Source organism: Suncus etruscus, chromosome 19 (assembly GCF_024139225.1).
Source record: "Suncus etruscus isolate mSunEtr1 chromosome 19, mSunEtr1.pri.cur, whole genome shotgun sequence".
Classification (NCBI taxonomy): Eukaryota; Metazoa; Chordata; class Mammalia; order Eulipotyphla; family Soricidae; genus Suncus; species Suncus etruscus.
In genome coordinates, this window is record NC_064866.1 from 5,565,128 (window position 1) to 5,585,462 (window position 20,335).

At 38.2% G+C, this 20,335-nt stretch overlaps 1 protein-coding gene across 1 annotated transcript in view; it reads left to right on the forward strand.

Annotated features, from left to right (window-relative positions):
- Positions 1 to 20,335, forward strand: part of GDAP2 (ganglioside induced differentiation associated protein 2) — a 70,182-nt gene that overhangs the window by 4,705 nt on the left and 45,142 nt on the right. Inside the window, exons 2-5 of the mRNA XM_049765926.1 lie at positions 7,663 to 7,898; positions 8,969 to 9,108; positions 16,987 to 17,140; positions 18,173 to 18,261. Of these exons, the coding sequence (XP_049621883.1) occupies positions 7,723 to 7,898; positions 8,969 to 9,108; positions 16,987 to 17,140; positions 18,173 to 18,261 (559 nt within the window). The 5' untranslated portion in view covers positions 7,663 to 7,722. The remainder of the gene's footprint in view (positions 1 to 7,662; positions 7,899 to 8,968; positions 9,109 to 16,986; positions 17,141 to 18,172; positions 18,262 to 20,335) is intronic.

Sequence of the window (20,335 nt, forward strand, 5' to 3'; positions counted from 1 at the left end):
ATATAGGTATTGCCAGTGGGAGACACTCAAAGGGGACCATGAAGCTGCCTTAGCCGAGTACATTCCTCTCCTTTTTGACATGCCTCTGTTAATGGAGAAGTGAACAGTGGGAGGTTAGGACTGAGGGTAACCATTCCTATTCCTCTCTTGGCCACACCTGAGATCCACTTGATTTTTTAGGAATGAGAAGTCGTCCTATTACCCATGTTTTCTGTGATCCATGGGACAAAAATTTGTTTTGTTTTGTTTTGCTGGGAAAGTCAGTCCTGACCTCAGTCTAGTTTCAATGAAAATTTTTATCCAAAAAGAGATTTTTTTTTTTAAAGTGCTCAAGAGAATTTAGGCTTCGTCAGAGAGTCTGATGAAGTGAAAAAATACACTACTTATCCAGAGTTGGGATGGAAGTGTCGAGTGGGTGTGCTCTGTTGTGATAGTCATTTTAAAGGAAGAAGAATTTTGTCATTCAAGATCTGCCTTATCCTTAGGGCACAGTGGGTTGGGCTGTTGTCTAGCACATGAACTACCTGGATTTGATCCCAGGCCCCCTGAACCTGCCTGGAGTGATTTCTGAATACAGAGCCTGGAGTAACCCCTGAGTGCCTGCCAGATGTGGCCCCCAAAAGTAACTACCAACTAAATTAGATCTTCCTTATCTGGTCTTTTGAAGTATATCCTTAGAAGAGGTATTTGGATTTGGAGTGAGTTTTACTTCCTAAATTGGAGCCTCAGGCTGGTTATAAACCTGTCCTGGGCAGAGTGAGATAGCTTCTTTTCTGTTTTGGTTTCATTCCTTCCAGAAATTCATACTGGGGGCATACCTCCATTCCTTTAAGTATCTGGAATTATTGAGCTCTGAGCACAACCAAGAGTAAGCCCTGAAATCTGAATACAGCTGGGGATAGCCTACTCTACCCCCTAAAATGAATCAGGGATCTGATGTTCCTAAAGTTGTCTTTACCTATTGCTGTATTGCCTAGCTGATGTATGTTGGAAGAAAAGGGGCAAATAATTTCCTTTTGGTAATAAACTACCTGATTTAAGATTGGTACTAATCATGTCATTCATGGCTTAGTGCCTTAGGCTTCATCTAAACTTGACTACTAATTTAATACCCAGTATTAATACCCAGTATCTCGTGGGTATTAAGATATTTCACAATGGCTTTTTTAAGATTTAGAAAGGAAGAGCTGGAGAGATAGCACAGTGGTAGGGCGTTTGCCTTGCACTGCCCGCAGCTGATCCAGGACAAATGGTGGTTTGATTCCCGGCATCCCATATGGTCCCCTGAACCTGCAGGAGCGATTTCTGAGCACAGAGCCAAGAGTAATCTCTGAGTACTTCAGGGTGTAACCCAAAAACCAAATCCAAAAGAAAAAAAAAAAGATTTAGAAAGGAGATCCAACAAATTCATCTGACTTAATGTGATTGGAGGTGAAGGACAACTACCAGTATGTATTGTCAAAGAAGAGAATAGAATTTCAGGGAGAAAAAGAATAATAAATGACGTGAGGGCCCGGAGAGATAGCACAGCGGCGTTTGCCTTGCAAGCAGCAGATCCAGGACCAAAGGTGGTTGGTTCGAATACCGGTGTCCCATATGGTCCCCCCGTGCCTGCCAGGAGCGATTTCTGAGCAGACAGCCAGGAGTAACCCCTGAGCACCGCCGGGTGTGGCCCAAAAACCAAAATAAATAAATAAATAAATAAATAAATAAATAAATAAATAAATAAATGACGTGAAAGAGCAGTTTTTGCATTGTTACAGAGGTGGAAACAAAATTGTAGTAGGTTCAGGAAAATGGAAGAAAATGAAGTAAAACTAAAGAACACAACTTTTTTTAAAAGTTAAGTGGTGTTGAGGCCAGAGTGGTGATGCAATGGTAGGGCGTTTGCCTTGCATGCGCTAACCTAGGATGGACTTTGGTTCAATCCCCCAGCATCCAATACGGTTCCCCAAGCCAGGAGCAATTTCTGAGTGCATAGCCAAGAGTAACCCCTGAGCAACACTGGGTGTGGCTCAGAAAACAAAAACAAACAAATAAAACAAAACAAAACAAAAAAGTTAAGTGGTGTTAAAAAGACTTTAGCTTGTGCAGGCAGATACATAAGGGGGCCCTGGTAAACTACTTTAATAAATTAGTAAAAATTTATGAAGAATTTACCTTGAAGGAGCCCAAAGACATGAAGACCTTTGTGACTATAATACCTGAGCTCTTTGGAGTGGAAAAACAGATTACCAGTCTGGTGGGGAATTCCAAGGCCCCCACACATAGAGGATGACCTCTCAGAAAAGGAGAAGCTAAAGAGAAGCATGTAGACATTAGGAAAAGACCATCAACTGTGCTAGAGATGAGATTAAGAAAAGATCAATAGTGCAAGGTTTTGCTGTGACAACACCCATCCTCATTTTCTTGTGTAGAAGAAAATGCAATCTGTATACAAAACTCCAAGGGAAAAAAATGTTTTTTTGAGGAATTTTCTCTAGAAAGTTTTTCTGGGCTTATTCTTCAAATCCATTTTCTCTCTTGGAAATAGATTTGCTTGCTTATCTTTATATTCGCTCATTTTTCCCCATTCTTTTTTTTTTTCTTTTTTGAGTCACAACTGGCAGTGCTCAGGGGTTACTCCTGACTCTATCTCAGAAATTGCTCCTGGCAGGCTTGGGTACCAAATGGGATCTTGGGATTCAAACTACTGACCTTCTGCATGCAAGGCAAACGCCTTACCTCCATGCTATCTCTCCGGCCCCAACTTTTCCCATTCTTTAGTAGCTCTTCCTCTCCTCTCCCCTCATATCTTTCTAAGTAAAATTCATTCAGCAAAATCTATCTTGCTTCAGTGTTTTTTTTCCTCCTCTTCAAATTCTTTTCTGTGAGGGAAAGGTAATGAACCTGAAATGCCTTTGTGAAGGTATGAACTGACTTTCCTTTACTAATGTAAGCAACTCCTCCCGGGGCCAGAGAGAAGGCATTGGAGGTAGGGCTTTTGCCTTGCATGCAAAAGGACAGTGGTTTGAATCCCAGCATCCCATATGGTCCCCCAAGCCTGCCAGGAGTGATTTCTGAGCGTAGAGCCTGGAGGAACCCCTGAGTGCTGCCGGGTGTGACCCAAAAACAAAAATCAAAACCAAAAAAAAAAGCAACTCTTCCCTCCATCCTGATTCCACAGCCCCACAAGAAATCAATCTGGCAGGGACCAGAGTGAAAAAACAGTAGGAGGGCATTTGCCTTGCATGCCTGGACCTGGGTTCTGAATGCAGAGGAAGGAGTAACCAAAACAGAGAGAGAGGAGAGAAGAAAGAGTGAGTAAATACTGGGCCACCAGGTGTGACCTCAAAACACAAAGAGAGAGAGAGAGAGAGAGAGAGAGAGAGAGAGAGAGAGAGAGAGAGAGAGAGAGAGAGAGAGAGAGAGAGAGAGAGAGAGAATGAGAATGAGAATGAAAATGTAGTGGCGACCCAGATTGGATAGCAGAGTGGTGGGAGCACTCTTTTTCTTGATTTTAACCCTCCTCACTCTCCACTTTATGAAACCATTATCTGAAGAATAAATAGAGTAGAAAATAATGTTTGGCACTTAGACTGGGAAAGAGTAACAGAGAAACACTGGACAGTGAATTGATGTTTTGACTCTCAGAGGAGAGAGAGCTAGTGTGGTGGAGTGAAATGTTAATAGTCACTGATGTGGTGACTTGAAATGAATGGAATCCAATGGAAACCCATTTGCAAATGAGAGTGACTGAAAACAAAGGTTGAATAGAGGGAAATTAAGAGAATTCTAACTAGAATCTCCTCTTCAATGAGGAATGATGGAGAGGGAATGGGGTAGCTTTATTACCTTTTACTTAGATCTAAGACTGTCTTTAGCTATGGTACTTGGGTTAATTAAAACTAAGCCTTTTTTGTTTGTTTGTTTTTGGGTTTTGGGCCACACATAGTGATGCTCAGGGGTCACTTCTGGTTATGCACTCAGAAATCACTCCTGCTTCGGGGGACCATATGGGATGCTGGGGATCGAACCCAGGTCCGTCCTGGGTCAGCCACGTGCAAGGCAAACACCACACCTCTGTGCTATCAATTCACCCCTTAAACCTCCTAAGGGGTTTTGAGACCCTCACTAGAAAATCAGTATTCCAATGTCTGCTTGTGCAATTTCTGTATGATTAGAGCAAGAATGTTTGCAAATCATTGTACCTGCCATAATTTTTGTTTTAGATCTTTGCAAGTGAAGGGTTCACAGATTGACTCTTACTCCGATCTGTAGAACTCTTCGACATTTATCCTGAGCTGTCACTTTCTGCAGAAGACAGCCTTTCTTTCTCCAAGCTAAGCAAATTTTTTTTCTGCGATTCATAGTACATCTATCACAGATTTTACCTCTGCTTATTTCTATCATTATGTGTGTGTTTTCTCAGGGTCTTTCCCATTTGACACTTGACTTCCTGGAGCATAGTAGGCAAATAGGCATCAAATAACTCACAGTTTCTGTGGATTAGTATGTCAAAGGTAGCTTACATGTAGGATCAGCTCAGTGTTTTCTTAAGATTGTAGTCAAAAGGTCAGGTGGGACTGAAGTCATTTGAAAGCCCACTGGATCTAGAGGCTCCACTTTTTTTTTTCTTTTGGGGGGGGATTTGGTTTTTGGGCCACACTTGGTGATGCTCAGGGGTCACTGCTGGTTATGTGCTCAAAAATCGCTCCTGCTTCAAGGGACCATTTGGGATGCTGGGAATTGAACCAAGGTCTGTCCTGGATTGGCTGCGTGCAAGGCAAAGCCTTACTTCTGTGTCATTACTCCAACCCCTAGAGGTTCCATTTTAAGGAGATTTATTCACAAGCTTGGCAGTGATGCTGCTGTTGGCAGGAACTCTCAAGATGACCAGCTCAGGTCATCATGGATAATGACTTAAGGAGGATGTTCATACCAGGATGCCGATCTCAGGGAAGGACATCTTAGAGACCCTGCATGGGATAACACAGTGTCAACCAAGAACAATGAAAATAATAGCCAAAATAGTATTGATGAAGGGACCAAGGGACCAGTTGACATAGGAAATGCCAAGTCACCTGCATTCATTTTAGCAGCAGTTTTATGACTCCCACTCCACTCTGCCCCAGAAGCACTGAAGCAGAATCAGAGAAAACATGTTGGGAGTAATTCCTGAGTGCAGAACCAGACATCAGGTGCTAAATGGTGTTAGTTTCTTTACTTCAAATTTATGTTAAAGGAATGTTTAGTGTCAAACAAGAATAACCCATGACTAGGGATGTTGATAGTGGTAAATCATGTGAGTAAGGCGTTGGGCTTGATCCTGTGCAAGATATGCAGTAATATATAAATAACCATATACATTATATATATACAAAAATAGTATTATTATATTCTCATACAGTTTTATTATGGTATAATCTACAAGTCCCTTCTGAGGTTATTATTTAAGATAATCACATTTCCTACCTCTTGTTTTAGGAAGAAAAGCAAGGGATTTGGTGCTTATTCTTTAACATGTTATTCATAAACATGTTGTTTCTGCATGCTTATTCTTATCTTATGTTTTTCACGTGGGCACCACGGGTTTGCCTGATTCCTTGTTTACCACTGGAGTAACCCCTGAACCCATTGGAGTCATCCCTAAGCACTGCTGTTGTAAACCCCCCCCCAATAAAATGTCATTTTTAAGAGGTGATCTTGAGCAAGATTCTCTAATGTATTCCTGTCATATATAGATTAAGATCTAGACTACTTACAGTGATTTATAAACTGCCTAATATGTTCACAACCTCATCACCTCCTACACCTTTGCTATTTATTCTACTCTAGCCAAAGAGATCTTGTCCATTGGTGACTACAATAAGATTTTTCACTTGCTATTTTCTCTGTCTGAAACACTCCCCAGAACTTCTCATAATTTGTCCTCTCACTTTAATGAGATTTTTTTACAAGTATGTTTTCTCCTCTGTATTGCCTCTATACCTGCTTGTGTGTTTCTTGATTTGTCTTTCATCTCTCTAAGATGTTCAGTTTCTGTTAGGGCAGGAACTTGCTTTATCTTAATCATCACTTTGTCTTCTGACCCTGAAATGCTATCTGACATGTAATAGATGCTTACAGAGATTTATTGAATGAATAAGAACAGCTGTCTGACTTCTTGGCCAGTTAACTACAGTTTTGACATATTACAGTGCCCTTTACCTCTCTGCAATATTTTACTGCATCTCTTGGTTACCCTTCTCATCTAATTTCTACGTTTGAGTACAACCATCTTACCATATTTGTGTCTCTTGCACTTTATCTTATAAATTGTCCAGTAGTCCTACCCTATCTTCCTTTGGCTGTCAATTCCATGCCTCCGTATACATTGGATTTAGTGCAAACTTTCATTGTAATTTCTCAGACCCCTGAGCTCTCTCTAGATTGTTTTCTTTTTATTGGATTATTATGAATTACAAAGTTACAAAGATATTTATGATTGGGTTTCAGGCATATATTTTTCCAACACCAAGCCCTTCACCAGTGTCCGCAACCTGTCAGCAATGTCCCCAGTCCTATGTGACAGGTACTATTTTCCTCGACCCTATCCCCCATTGTCCTAATGTTCCCTTCCCCAACTTAACCCGACACCAGTACTGATCTTACTATTGAAGATTCTCCGCTATATCTCTGTTATTTTATAACAGTTCTTCTTCTCTTTATTTCTGTTGCCATTGGGCGTTTGATATTCCCCTATGAAGTTTCTTCATATCCCACATACGAGAGAAATCATTGTAAGTCTCTTCCTCTCCCTCTGATAGACGTCACTCAACAGAATACTCTCCATATTCATTCATGTTACAGCAAATTGCATAACATTATTTTTTCTCATGACCAAGTAGTATTTTGTTGTGTGTATGTTATATAAGCATAGATATGTTTATATGTCATACATGACATATTATATAAATGTGCATATGTTGTATATGTAAAGAAATTATAGTTTCTTTATCCAATCATTTGTTTGTGGGCATTTGGGTTGTTTTCATATTTTGACTATTATATGTAGAGCACCAATGAATATAAGAGTGCAGATGTCTTTTCTGCATTGTGCTTTTGAGTTGCAGGGCTGTATTCTCAGAAGTGAAATTGCTGGGTCCTATGGAAGATTACTTCCTACTTATTTTGAGAATGTCCATACTGTCTTTCAAAATGGCTGGACCAGTAGACATTCCCACCAGCAGTGAATGAGGGCCTCTTTTCCCCCACATCCTCCCCAACACTGGCCACCAATGTTATCTTTGTCAATTTTGAAGCACCTAGAATTCACTCTAACTCCTCCCCTTCATTTCCCCCCTTCTTCCCCTCCTATCCCCAGTAGCAGACATTCTGTGTTTAATAAATGGTCTTGTGTTCTGGAAAGTAGGACTAGTATGACTATGTGATTATCGTCATGACTGAATTTCTTCCAAAAAATTCATGCTTAAATAATCCCCTTTTCTTTTCTTCTGTTTTAGAAAAGCTGGAGAGGTCTATGTTGTACATTGATTTTATGGACTAGTTAAGTCAGTATCATCATAGAGTGCACAATGAAGCATTTCATAGTAGAGTGTTGCTTTTTGTTTTGTTTGCTCTAACGGAAGTGAAGTACTATCTGTGCTTAGAAAACAAGACTTTCTTCTTTTTTTTCTGAAGCTAAATTCTCCAGTGAATCTTGAATTGGCAAGAAAGTGGAGAAGCTGAAGTTCCCATTCCATGGATCCCTTGGGGGCACCTTCCCAGTTTGTGGATGTGGAAACATTACCAAGTTGGCGCAGCTCCTGTGAAGATGAATTAGATGCTTCTGACTCCGCAGCTGAAACACTTCAGGAAGACACAATTAGATCGCCTTTCCTTTATAACAAGGATATTAATGGGAAAGTGGTTCTTTGGTAAGACTTTGGTTTATTTATTGATTTCTTTATTTGGGGTTTTGGGCCACACCTGGTAGCGCTCAGGGGCGGGTTACTCCTGGATACGCACTCAGATATTACTCCTGACAGGCAGAGGGGACCATATGGGATGCTGAAAATTGAACTTGGGTTGGCCATGAGCAAGGCAAATGACTTACTCTACCCACTGTGCTATCGCTTTGGCCTTGGTTAATACTTAAATTTAATCCTATTTTTTTCCCTAAACATTTTTGGTGACTCTTACCCATCTTCTAATAATGTACTTTTCTGTTTCTATGAGGTTCACCTGTTTTATATAAAGAAAATCAGTTGCGACTCTGGCACGTTGTTTTTCAGATTCATTCATGAATCAGTGTTTTGCTCCGTTTTAAGATCAAATAATATCCTATTGTACAGAAATACCACATCTGGTTTATCAATTTTATTAGTTGATTCATTTTTTGTTGTTTCCAGTGGGCTATTGTAAAACTACTATTTATGATAGCATTATAAAGCTATTATTCTGAACTCTTTAAAATATGTTTAGCTCTTTAAGCATTCTGTTACAATTAAAAGAAAGTATATAAGACAAAAGGGAACAAGTACCACTAAACATGATGGTTTGGTGTGCTGTAGCAATGACACTAAAGAGCTGATTTGGGGCTAGAAAGATAATATAGGAATTATGACTTGCCTTCTATGAGCTGACCAAGTTCAGGTACCAAGGTTTGGTCACCCACATATCACCAAGAGTGACCTCTGAGCACAGAGCCAGGAATAGCTCTGAGGGCTGCTGAATGTAGTCAAAAAACATATAGGCATATTCACAGTAAGCAATTGTAGAAAAGTAATCCTAACTAAAAATATGTCTATAAAAACTATTTGTATGTATGTACACATATGACTGTGATGTGTTTATACACACATACTTTTCTAATATTGCTTAGTTTATAAGCCAACGAAACCCACATAGTAAAGGTATGTGGCTAGAATGTTTTGTAAGAATTAGAAACTAGTTTCCTTATCTTCTTCCTATTTCCACACATGAGCTGTCTTTTTTGTTTCCTCAGGAAAGGAGATGTGGCCTTGCTGAACTGTACGGCCATTGTGAATACCAGCAATGAAAGTCTTACAGATAAGAACCCTGTGTCAGAAAGTATCTTCATGCTTGCAGGGCCTGATTTGAAAGAGGACCTCCAGAAACTCAAAGGTGAATGAAATTGCTTAAATTTGTTATAGCTTAAAAAACAAATTATTTTTATACCTTTAACCTTGAGGAAGACTATTTTGCATGTCAGAAGGCTATGCAGATTTGTTGTTGAAATTATGAAAAATTATTTTTTGAAGAGGCTGGAGAGAGTACAGCAGGTAGGATGCTTTCCTTGCATGTAGCCAACCCTCATTGAATCTCAGCATCCCATAAGGTCTCCCCAAGTCCCTCTAGAAGTGATTTCTGAGTGCAGAGCCAGGAGCATTTAGCACTGATTTCTTAGTACCAAACACAACTAGATTTGGCCACAAAATCAACAATAATTTTTTCTTTTTTTTTTTTTTTTTGGTCTGTTTGGCCACACCCAGTGACACTCAGGGGTTACTCCTGGCTATGCACTGAGAAATTGCTCCTGGCTTGGGGGACCATATGGGATATGAGGGGATCAAACTATGGTCTGTCCTAGGTCAGCCATGTGCAAGGCAAATGCCCTACCACTTGTGCCACCACTCTGGCCTCAATATTATTCTTTTTTTTAAAAAAGCCTTATGTACTATTATAAATTGAAACTGTACTCTGTAAAATTTTTCTGTTGTGATCCTGAATCTTACAATGATAATCACTGTTACCAATTTGGAAGCTTGTTTCTAGCTGGATATTTCTTTTTGTTTTGTTTTGTTTTGTTTTTGGGCCACACCCAGCAGTGCTCAGCGGTTACTCCTGGCTGTCTGCTCAGAAATAGCTCCTGGCAGGCACGGGGGACCATATGGGACAGGGGGATTCGAACCAACCACCTTTGGTCCTGGATCGGCTGCTTGCAAGGCAAACGCCACTGTGCCATCTCTCCGGGCCCTAGTTGGATATTTTTACACTGATAATTCATTTAAAAACAATGCTCTTTCATCTAAACTGAAAACCTTTTTTTATCATAATTAATGTGATTTTTACTGATCTTCACAGTATGTGCTGAAATTCTGAAGTGAAAGTCACTTCTGAAGAAAATGAAAATGCAAATGCTTCTGTGAACTGGAAGCAGGAAAAGTTCAGGATCTTGTTTCCTTCCCTTCTTTGCACTTTCTTAAACAAGCCTAGCAACCTTTCGCTGTTACTTAAATGCAAGTGGAATATTGTGAAACTTAACCATTCCATTTCTAAGAAGTATGATGAGAAGTGCAATGCTTCTTAAAATATATGCTGCAAATTCCAGCTGTATGAAATCATGATTCTTTGACTGCTAGCATTAATGCTGACTGGTGGTTTGTAGTCTACTAGAAATAGTAGAATCCAGGCTGTGAAGAGTCCATGAAAACAGGAACAAAGAATTATCTGGCAAGGATCCTAAAGTTGGCGGCTGTGAGAGCAGAAAGGAAAAAACCATTCTGTTAATCTGAAAACATGACACCTTGAAGAACACGTGAAAATTAGAAATTAAGTAATACTGATATTGTGGGAAGTTTTTTTTGATAAAAATAATCAAATGTTCTCAAAAAATTCTAATAGCATGTTTGTGTCTCTATGCCTTCTCACTCTATAAAGCTTGATTAGAGAATATAGATTTTTCCAAATCTTCCTTGGTGGTGGGAATGTTGCACCAATGAAGGGGGCTGTTCTTTACATGACTGAAACCCAACTACCATCATATTTGTAATCAAAGTGTTTAAATAAAGATATTAATAAAAAAAAGAAAATGTAGATTTACAAATAACCTCAATATTTGCAGCATGTACTTGGTAGTATCCAAGTTTTGTATTCCACAGATCTTCTGTGCAATATTTATTTTCTAACTGCATTTAATTTCCTTAACAGTAAGATAGAGAAAATGATAATAGTTTCTGCCTTACTTCCTGAGAGGTAACCACAGTTCACTGAGATTTGGAAATAGAAAAAAATGATTACATGAAGACTAGATTAAATAATGTTTGTTAAGTGCTAAGCATAGCCTAAGTGTATAGTTAGTGTCATTACTGACAGTTTACTAAATGTTCAGACTAGCATTACAGAAGGCCTTAGCAAATCTTTGCCAACTTGAAAAGAGATTATGAATGTACACTAAAGGGATAAATACTTATTCCTATCTTTTTTTTTAAATGATATTTTCAGTAATTTAGGAAGTGATGACGAAGTTTAGCTTACCAAAGTTGTAGGTGATAGAAAGGTAGAAGAAATCTCAGGAAAATTGGGAGAATAGGCTAAAGGTGTTTAAATACATGTATTGACTCGAAAATGAATCAAAGAAGTAAAAGGCTGATAGGGATAAATTAATATATTTTCAGTATGCTGGAAATGTTCTAAAAGTTTACTCAGTAAAGAAAAGGAATATTTTTTTCTTTTTTCTATTTATTTCCTACTCATGATTATTGTTTGGTTGATGTCTTTATTGCTGTGGTGCTTTTTTGTAGTCACTGGTTTTGGGTTTTTTGTTTGTTTGTTTTTATTGTTGTTACTGTTGTAGTTTTGTTTTTTGTTTTTCTAGTTCTTTTTTGTATTTTTTTTGTCTTTTTGTTATGTTTTTCTTCTTTTTTCCCTTTCTTCTTTTAAATTAATATTTATAATCTCTAGATGGACTCCTCCCAGGTTTTGTTTGCTTTTTGTTTATTTGTTTTTGTTTTTCCTTTCTTTTCTTTTTTCTTTCTTTTCTTTTTCCTTTTCTTTTCTTTTCCTTTTTTCTTTTGCTCTTTTCTTTCTTTTTTATTTCTTTCCTTTTCTTTTCTTTCTTTTCTTTTCTCTTTTCTTTTCTTTTTTTCTTTAGAACCACATAACCTGAATCATCTTGCTCTGCCTCTTAAGTTAAGGGAGAAAAAAAATGGATGGTACCAAGATCAAACAATCATATGAGCATTGAGTAGAAATAAAAAAATGATCAGACAAACACCAAATCCAAAAGCAAAGACAACAGAACTGATACCCAATCTACAACAAGCTAGACACAGAGGGGACCACTTCTACTAGCAGCCCGGTGGGGAGGTGGGGGCAAAAGAGGGGGGTCTGGGTTGGATGCTGGGAACAGAGGTGGAGGGAGGACAACACTGATGGTGGGACTTCCCCTGATTCAGTGTCACTGTGAACCTAAAATATTACTGTGAAATATTTGTAATTCACTTTGGTCACAATAAAAAGTATTGAGAAAAAAAAGAAAAGGGAAAACCCAGGCCAACACACTTCTTACGCAAGAAGGTATTTGCTTATCTAGGTAAAATATCATCCTCCAAAGTATGCTTCGTTCTGCTAGTTTATCCAGTTCAGAATCTAAACCATACATTACATCTTGTTATAGCTCTTTGTTTCTTTTTTTATATCTAGCACAGTTCATTGTATTTGTTTGTTTGTTTGGGGGAGGAGGGTTCCATTCCTGGCTCTTGCTTCTAAATTACTTCTGGCAGGCTCTGCAGACCATTTGGGATTGAACCGGAGTTAACTGCATGCAAGGCAAATGTCCTACCTGCTGTGCTATCATTCAGGCCCCTCACAGTTCACTTTATAATGCTGATTTGTGGAGTAAACTAGGTCAGATTTTTTTTTCCAGATGCCCCACCATCTGGCTTTATCGGATTTACCTGAGGCTCCATAAGTTTATGACTTTATCCTCTCTAGCATGTAAACTGGAAGTTACATCAGATGGAAGCCAGTTTGATTAAGACATTTCACTGAGCTGTATACTCAAAGTTATACCCTTTCGAAGATGTGTAAGATTTGCTCGAACCATTGCTTATACGTTGCTCAGATTAAAATAAATCTGTATTAGTGTATGATAGTTTAATCTTTCTATTTGTAACTAACAACAATCTATATGGTATTGCTTAACTTTTATGAATATCTACTTACTCCTTACACTTTCATTTATTACTTGTGACGACAGTTTACAATTATTTTTTGTTTGTTTGTTTTTGGGTCACACCCAGCGGTGCTCAGCGGTTACTCCTGGCTCTGTGCTCAAAATTGCCCCTAGCAGGCTCAGGGGACCATATGGGATGCTGAGAATTGAACCCAGGTCTGTCTGGGTCAGCAGTGTGCAAGGCAATTGCCCTACTGGTGTGTTTGCTATCTCTCCGGCCCCAGTTTACAATTCTTGTCTGAATCAGTGATTTTAAATTAATGATGTTGTGTTGTATTAAAATTTATCATTTTATCCACATTATTAGATAACATTTTTAGGTCTTCCTCACTAATTCATATTGAGTTAAGACACAATAATGTATCTTAGTTCTCAATAGAGAGGCAGGGTAAATGTTTAAATTTTAATTACCTTTTCTGAAATTAAAATCTGCTTTGATAATTGCCTCATTGTGCTAGATTAGTTTTCCTCACCTTTCTCTTTTGGGGGGGGGGGGTATTATATGATAGTGCCAGAGGGAAAAAGCAAGCCTTTAACTTGCCCTTCAGCCTCAGTTCCTTTTCTTCAGGGATTGGTACTTTGAAAATGTTCTTTTAGTTTTTGTTGGTTCTTTCTCTCATTTACCATTTGTTTACAAATTATGTGCTGAAGTGATTGTATTGATTTTCTTTCTTTTGACTTACTGTGTGAACTCTTTATTTATTTATTTATTTATTTATTTAGTTATTTAGTTAGTTAGTTAGTTAGTTAGTTAGTTAGTTAGTTAGTTAGTTTTGGTTTTTCGGCCACACCCAGTGATGCTCAGGAGTTACTCTTGGCTTTGCGCTCAGAAATCACTGCTGGTTTGGGGGACCCTATGGGATGCCGGGGATCAAACCCAGGTCTGTCCTGGGTCAGCCACATAAAAGGCAAATGCCCTATCTCTATGCTATCGCTCCTGCTCCACTGTGTGAACTCTTATCATTGCATTTTTAGACCCTTTACGTATTCTCTTCCACCTTCACCTTATTGTATTGGTCTGTCAAAATTTGAGAATTCAGCATTAGCACTACGATTATATAAATATTGTTCATAGCTAATTAGAAAACAGATTTTGAGTGCTGTCCAGCTCTTTTCCCTCTAAGATATTGATATGATTACTTGTTTAATTCTTCTTGGCTTCTATCAGAAAAAAAAAACTCAGACTTTTAATGATTCTGTAGAAATTTATTTTTCCTTCCCTTGCTGCCGCTGCAATGACAGGAAGTTGCATGCATGTAGTCGCAATGTTAACAGGGACATCACAGTGCAAACATGTATGTTGCAGTGCTCACAAATGTCCTTGCTAAGTTTAACATCTTTTGTTGTGGTACTTGTCCAAATCTTGTTTGCAGTGCTAACATAGTGGCAGTGATGCTGGAAATCACACTTTGTTGTGACTCTGGGATTCTAAAGGACAGTACCTCTGACTTTGTGTTTGACATCATAAGTGGCATTGATAGAAATGGAACTCATGAATTCACACTTGTAAGGCGGGCACTGAACTATCCCCAGACAGAAATGGAACTCTCAGTTGAGTCAAAGGCTTGGGCTTATTTTCCGGTACCATTTTTTATGTGTATATACACACCCAAACATACCTTTATCTTCTACATTTAATTGGTAACTCTGGGTTGGAAATCATTTTCCAGAGTTTAGGAAGTTAGGAAGGCACTCTATTATTTTTATTATTTCTTTTTAAAAAATCTACTGCTATTCTTATTTTTGTATATTCTGATTTCTTTGGATGTTTATCATCTGCATGTCTTATGTTCTTATCATTTCATACTAATGGAAGATTTGGGTGTTGTATAAGGTCTTTGAGTAGAGAAACTCATTTCTTCCATTCTAAAACCTTTCTTTCTTTTTAAAAAAGATGATTTTCATCTCTCTGTGTTATCTGTTCTTTCTATTCTCTTGAAGAAATCTTTTTGAATACTGACTTTTTGTTTAATCCTCTAGTTTTCGGTTACTATATCTCTTTCTATCTTTGTTATTTTATGGAAGATATTTTTCAAATGAAGGCTTAACTCATCTGTTGAACTTTGAACTACATATGTTGATACATTTTCACTTGGTTATGTTATGAAAGTGCCATTTTTTATTTTAACCTGTCTGTTTTTTTTGGGTTTTTTTGGGGGGGGCACACCTGATGATGCGCAAGGGTTATTCCTGATTGTGCTCTCGGAAATTGTTCCTGGCTTGGTGGACCATATGGGACTCCAGGGATTGAACCAGGTCCATCCTGGGTCAGCCACATGCAAGGCAAACATCCTACCACTGCGCTATCGTGCTGGCCTTGCACCTGTTCATTTTTTTTTCCTTTTCTTTTTTTCTTCTCCTCATCCTGTTCATTTTTAAAGTGAAATTCTGGTTTTGTTTTGGAGATATAATACCTTCTCTTGCTTCTCTGAGTAGCAGTCGTAGTAATTATGGCTTTGGGAAAGTTTAGATCGTATTTAAAATTTTCCTTCTTTGCACTGTCAAGTTTTGAGCGTTTACTTTGCCCTCCTTTTATTGAAGATATTCCTGCTGCCATTGTGATTCTTGATCAGCTATATTTGAAAGGGAAGAACTGAGAAATGTGTTGTGTGATAGCAAAAGTCATTGTTTGGTGCATCTGTTATCTAAATGATAAATAGATGATAAAGCAGAAGTCTTCTGAGTTAGGGGAAAGATCTACTCAGTTAATTGATTCTGCTGGTTTTTTTTTGTTTGTTTGTTTGTTTTTGGCATGAACCTCTTAGTTTGTTGGAATGGAATTTCCAGAAGTAGAAGCCATAACTATTGAATTTAACATTTGAACGAAATACCGACTTTTCAGCTTGGGCCAGGCTTCTGGAGTTCAAAAACGAGTTTAAAAGCAGTCAATGTCAACATATCATTTTGAGATAAAGAAATCACCTAGGCTGACCTTAGGGGAGGGATTGTACTTGACTATTAATAACTGAGTTATCACCTCTTTTTAGTTCCACTTCACTTCACAGCCTTTCCTTTCTTCTATGTATTCAGTTTTTCTTTTATTTTTTTATAATTTTTATTGTGGCCCAAGTAAATTACAAGTCTTTCACAGTAATATTTAAGGTACATAGTGACAATGAATCAGGGGCATTCCCACTACCAGTGATATCCTCCCTCCACCCCTGTTCCCAGCACATATCCCATATCTCCCTCCTTTACCCCCAAGAATACTGGTATAACTGGTTGCCACTTGTACAATTGCTGTGGATTAGGTATAGATTCTGTTGTCATTGACTTTGAGTTTGATGACCATTTTTAATTTCCACTGCATGTATGCGAGTGTCTGGACCTGGTACCATTCGTTTTTTCTCCCTCAATTTATGAGGCTGAACAAGATGATTTAAGCAGTGTGGTTCTGTTGAAGATAAAGAAAAAGGAAATGGAAAAGAAGAAGGGAAAAAAAGAAAGAAAAAACTAGGAGGGCTCCTTCTAGGTGATATAAGTATCAATTTAGAAGAGGGAAGGGAAAAAAGAAGAAACCTTTCTTATTTTCTGCAGTGACAACACTGTGCTGCATATTTATTTGTTCTTGAGAAGAGACTTACTGAAAAGGGACTTACTCGTGACCCTATGGAATAGGAAGTTTGGGCAGGGAATGACCAAACCCTTGCCTAAAATATCTCCCACAGGGAAGCTGTGGATTCAGAGTTGGAATCACAGCTGTTAGTTTGAACCCCAATAACTTCTAGTTTCAAACAATATGCTTTCTACTGACTATTCTGTATAACCTATTTCTGCAGTTGAATTCCTTTGCTTTGCTAAATGAATAATCCCCGCTGCCTTAATGTCTTCTGAAATTTTCTTGACGCTATATTTTGTTCTCTTTGTCCATCTGCCATGTTGCTTATTTTCCATTTTGGAAACAGATAAATGTGTGTGTGCAATCCATGTTTTTAGCTGATTTCTCAGTTATTAATACTTGCTTTTGGGGTGGATTTTGTTTTGTTCTTGTTGTACTTGCTTTCCTAATTCCTCTCTGACTTATATGTATGCTCTATGATTCCCAGGCTGCCGGACAGGTGAAGCAAAATTGACCAAAGGATTTCATCTAGCTGCCCGGTTCATCATTCATACAGTGGGACCCAAATACAAGAGCCGGTATCGTACAGCAGCTGAGAGTTCCCTATACAGCTGTTACAGAAATGTGCTTCAGCTTGCCAAGTATGACTTCTCCATTTTGGGGGCATTTACTCAAAGTCAATGACAACAGAATCTATACCTAACCCACAGCAAGCTGTACAAGTGGGGACCAGTTATACTAGTATTCTTGTGAAATATTACTGTGAAAGACTTGTAATTTTCTTGGGCCACAATAAAAATTATAAAAAAATAAAAGAAACACTGAAGACATAGAAGAAAGGAAAGGCTGTGAAGTGAAGTGGCATCATGCATTGTTTAAAAGTGAAATCCAGGGGCTGGACAGATAGCGCAGTGGTAGGACATTTGCCTTGCATGCAGCCTACACAGGAGGGCCTGGTTTGATTCCCATCATCCCATATGGTCCCCTAGACTGCCATTGGTGATTTCTGAGTGCAGAGCCAGAGTAACCCCTGAGCACTGCTGGGTGTGGCCCAATGACCAGTTAATCAAGTCATCAAATAAATGAAGTTTTGAAAAGATAAATAAAGTGAAATCTATTCAATTTGGATTTGAAGTTTCAAATGACATCAAACTTAGATGTCAAATTTGAAAGGATTTGATTATCTAGGAGAAACCTGGAGATAAAATTGTCTTCTCAAATTATTTTATCTTCAGAGCATATAGAAGGAATAAATAGATGAAAGAATAATAAAAGGAATATATGTGAATGACTTAAGATTTTCACCTGTTTAAGGGTAGAGAGATAATTCAGCAGGCAGGGTGCTTGCCTTGCATGTGGCCAACTCAGGTTTGGCCTCTGGTGCCCCATATGGTTTTTGAGCTCACCAAGAGAGAGCCCTGAACATAGCCAGGTGTAGCCCCAAAAAACAAACAAAGCATGATTTTTCACATGTTCCCATTTTACTCAGTCTTTACCTGATGCATACTTTCCCTAAATTTTTCAATTAAGCTATATTCATGTAATCATTAAACAGTTTATTCATTGACTAAATGAAAAGGATGATTTCAATTTATTTTTAAATTTTTATTTGTGTGTGTGTGTGTGTGCTGTATTGTTTATTGGCAATCTTTCTGTTTTCTGTTTGATTTCAGAGAGCAGTCCATGTCTTCTGTTGGGTTCTGTGTCATCAATTCTGCAAAGCGAGGTTATCCCTTAGAAGATGCAACACACATAGCACTCCGTAAGTTATCTTGATGTACATTGGGTAGGATAGCACTATACACAGAGGATGGGAACACCTTTCTTCATCACTAAATATTCATATCCAAAGAAGATTCATCGATGAACTAACAAGCCATGAACCTCTGGAGGAACCTTTGTTTTGATAAGTTATAGAGTTCTCAGTTTGTGTCCCTGGGTTGGCATTTTTATCCAATTAAAGTCTTAAAGACATATAGATTAAAATTGAAAATAGTATCAAGCAAGTAGAATGGTATTGCACTGAGTTTGTGACCGATGCATAATTCAGAATAATGTTAATGGTCTGTAATAATAAAGTGAAAGTAGATTTCAGAATGACCAAGTTTTTGTAAGTTTTACCATTTAAAAAGTGGTGGTAGTTAAAATAAAGATCTACATTTAGGTTTTTAGAAAGACGGATCTTAATTATTCTAGATTTAATGCCTTATATGTGATATACAAATAAGATACTTGGCTTAAAGTCCTCTATGACCTCAATGTATTATCTTATATGAACTCAGATTTACTGAAAGTTTGGTGTATAATTCTTATCTCATGAGACATTGACAAGCAAAAGAAAAGTTTAGTATCAGTATTATTCTCTTAAAGAGAAATATCCTTTAGTTTTATGAACCCCATCTTTCAACAATAGTCCAAGTATAGATTTCATCACTGCTAGACTTTTAGACTTTTTAGCTCTTTGGGATTATCAGAAGCTTATAGAAAATTAGTTGTATACTTTGTTGCCCCATCCATCCATCCATTCTCTTTCTCCTCCATATTGCAAGAGTCCTTGCATATTCTTGTAAGGATTGTAACAGAGAAATCCTCCAACTATTTTAGGCAGATTTAAGACCATATGACAAAGAAGTCCTGCTTGAGATTGGATTATTTATACCGTATTTTCCGGCATATAAGACGACTTTTGAAACAAACCAAAAAAAGGCAACCGAAAATGGGGGGTTGTCTTATATGCCGAGTATATCCCCAAAAATGTTTCACTATGCCGCTAAACGAACATTGTCTGAATATTGCCACAAAACGAATTTTCCAACTCAACCAATCACTGCAAGGCTGCTCGGACCGCCTCTCTATCTCAGCCAATCCAAGCAGGCTTTTGATGCATACCAATTGGACAATGTTCTGGACCCGAATCTATACTGTAAAGAGCCTGCTCAGATGGGCCAGAGTCAGAGAGGAAGTCTATGACAGTAGAACCTTTGAACCTTTGCTTGTTGTGATTGGCTCCCTGTGGGACATACAGTTGCAGCACAGGAACGTTTTGTCTGATACAGCGAATATAGGCCTAAACCTATGTTTTAACTGCAAAGTTAGGGGGTCCTCTTATACACCCAGTCGTCTTATACGCCGGAAAATACGGTAATTAAAAGGGTTTTTATTTTTTTAGCTCTTGTGACTCTTCTCATGCAGAGACTAAATGAGCATCTGTTGCAGATACTATAGTAAATATTCCTTATTTAGAAAAAAAATTATACGGGGCCAGAGAGATAGCATGGAGGTAAGGCGTTTGCCTTTCATGCAGAAGGTCATAGGTTAGAATCCCGGCATCTCATATGGTCCCCCATGCCTGCCAGAGCAATTTCTGAGCATGGAGCCAGGAGTAACCCCTGAGCACTGCCAGGTGTGACCCAAAAAATCACAAAAAAAAAAAAAAGAAAGAAAAGAAAAGAAATTATATAAGATTATCTCTAAGACTTTTGCTCATTTGTGGACCACAATTGGTGGTGCTTCTAGTACTGCAAAGTGGACCTACGAGGTGCCATAGATAAAGGCCTGGTCACCATGTGCTCAGCAAATGCCTTATGACTTTGTACTCTTTGCAACCCCAACTTCTTCTTTTTATTTATTTATTTATTTATTTATTTATTTATTTATTTATTTATTTATTTATTTATTTATTTTGGATTTTGGGCCACACCTGGTGATGTTCAGGGATTACTCCTGGCTATGCGCTCAGAAATCGCTCCGAGATTGGGGGACCATATGGAACACCTAGGGATCGAACTGTGGTCTGTCCTAGGTCAGCCATGTACAAGGCAAATATGCCCTAACAG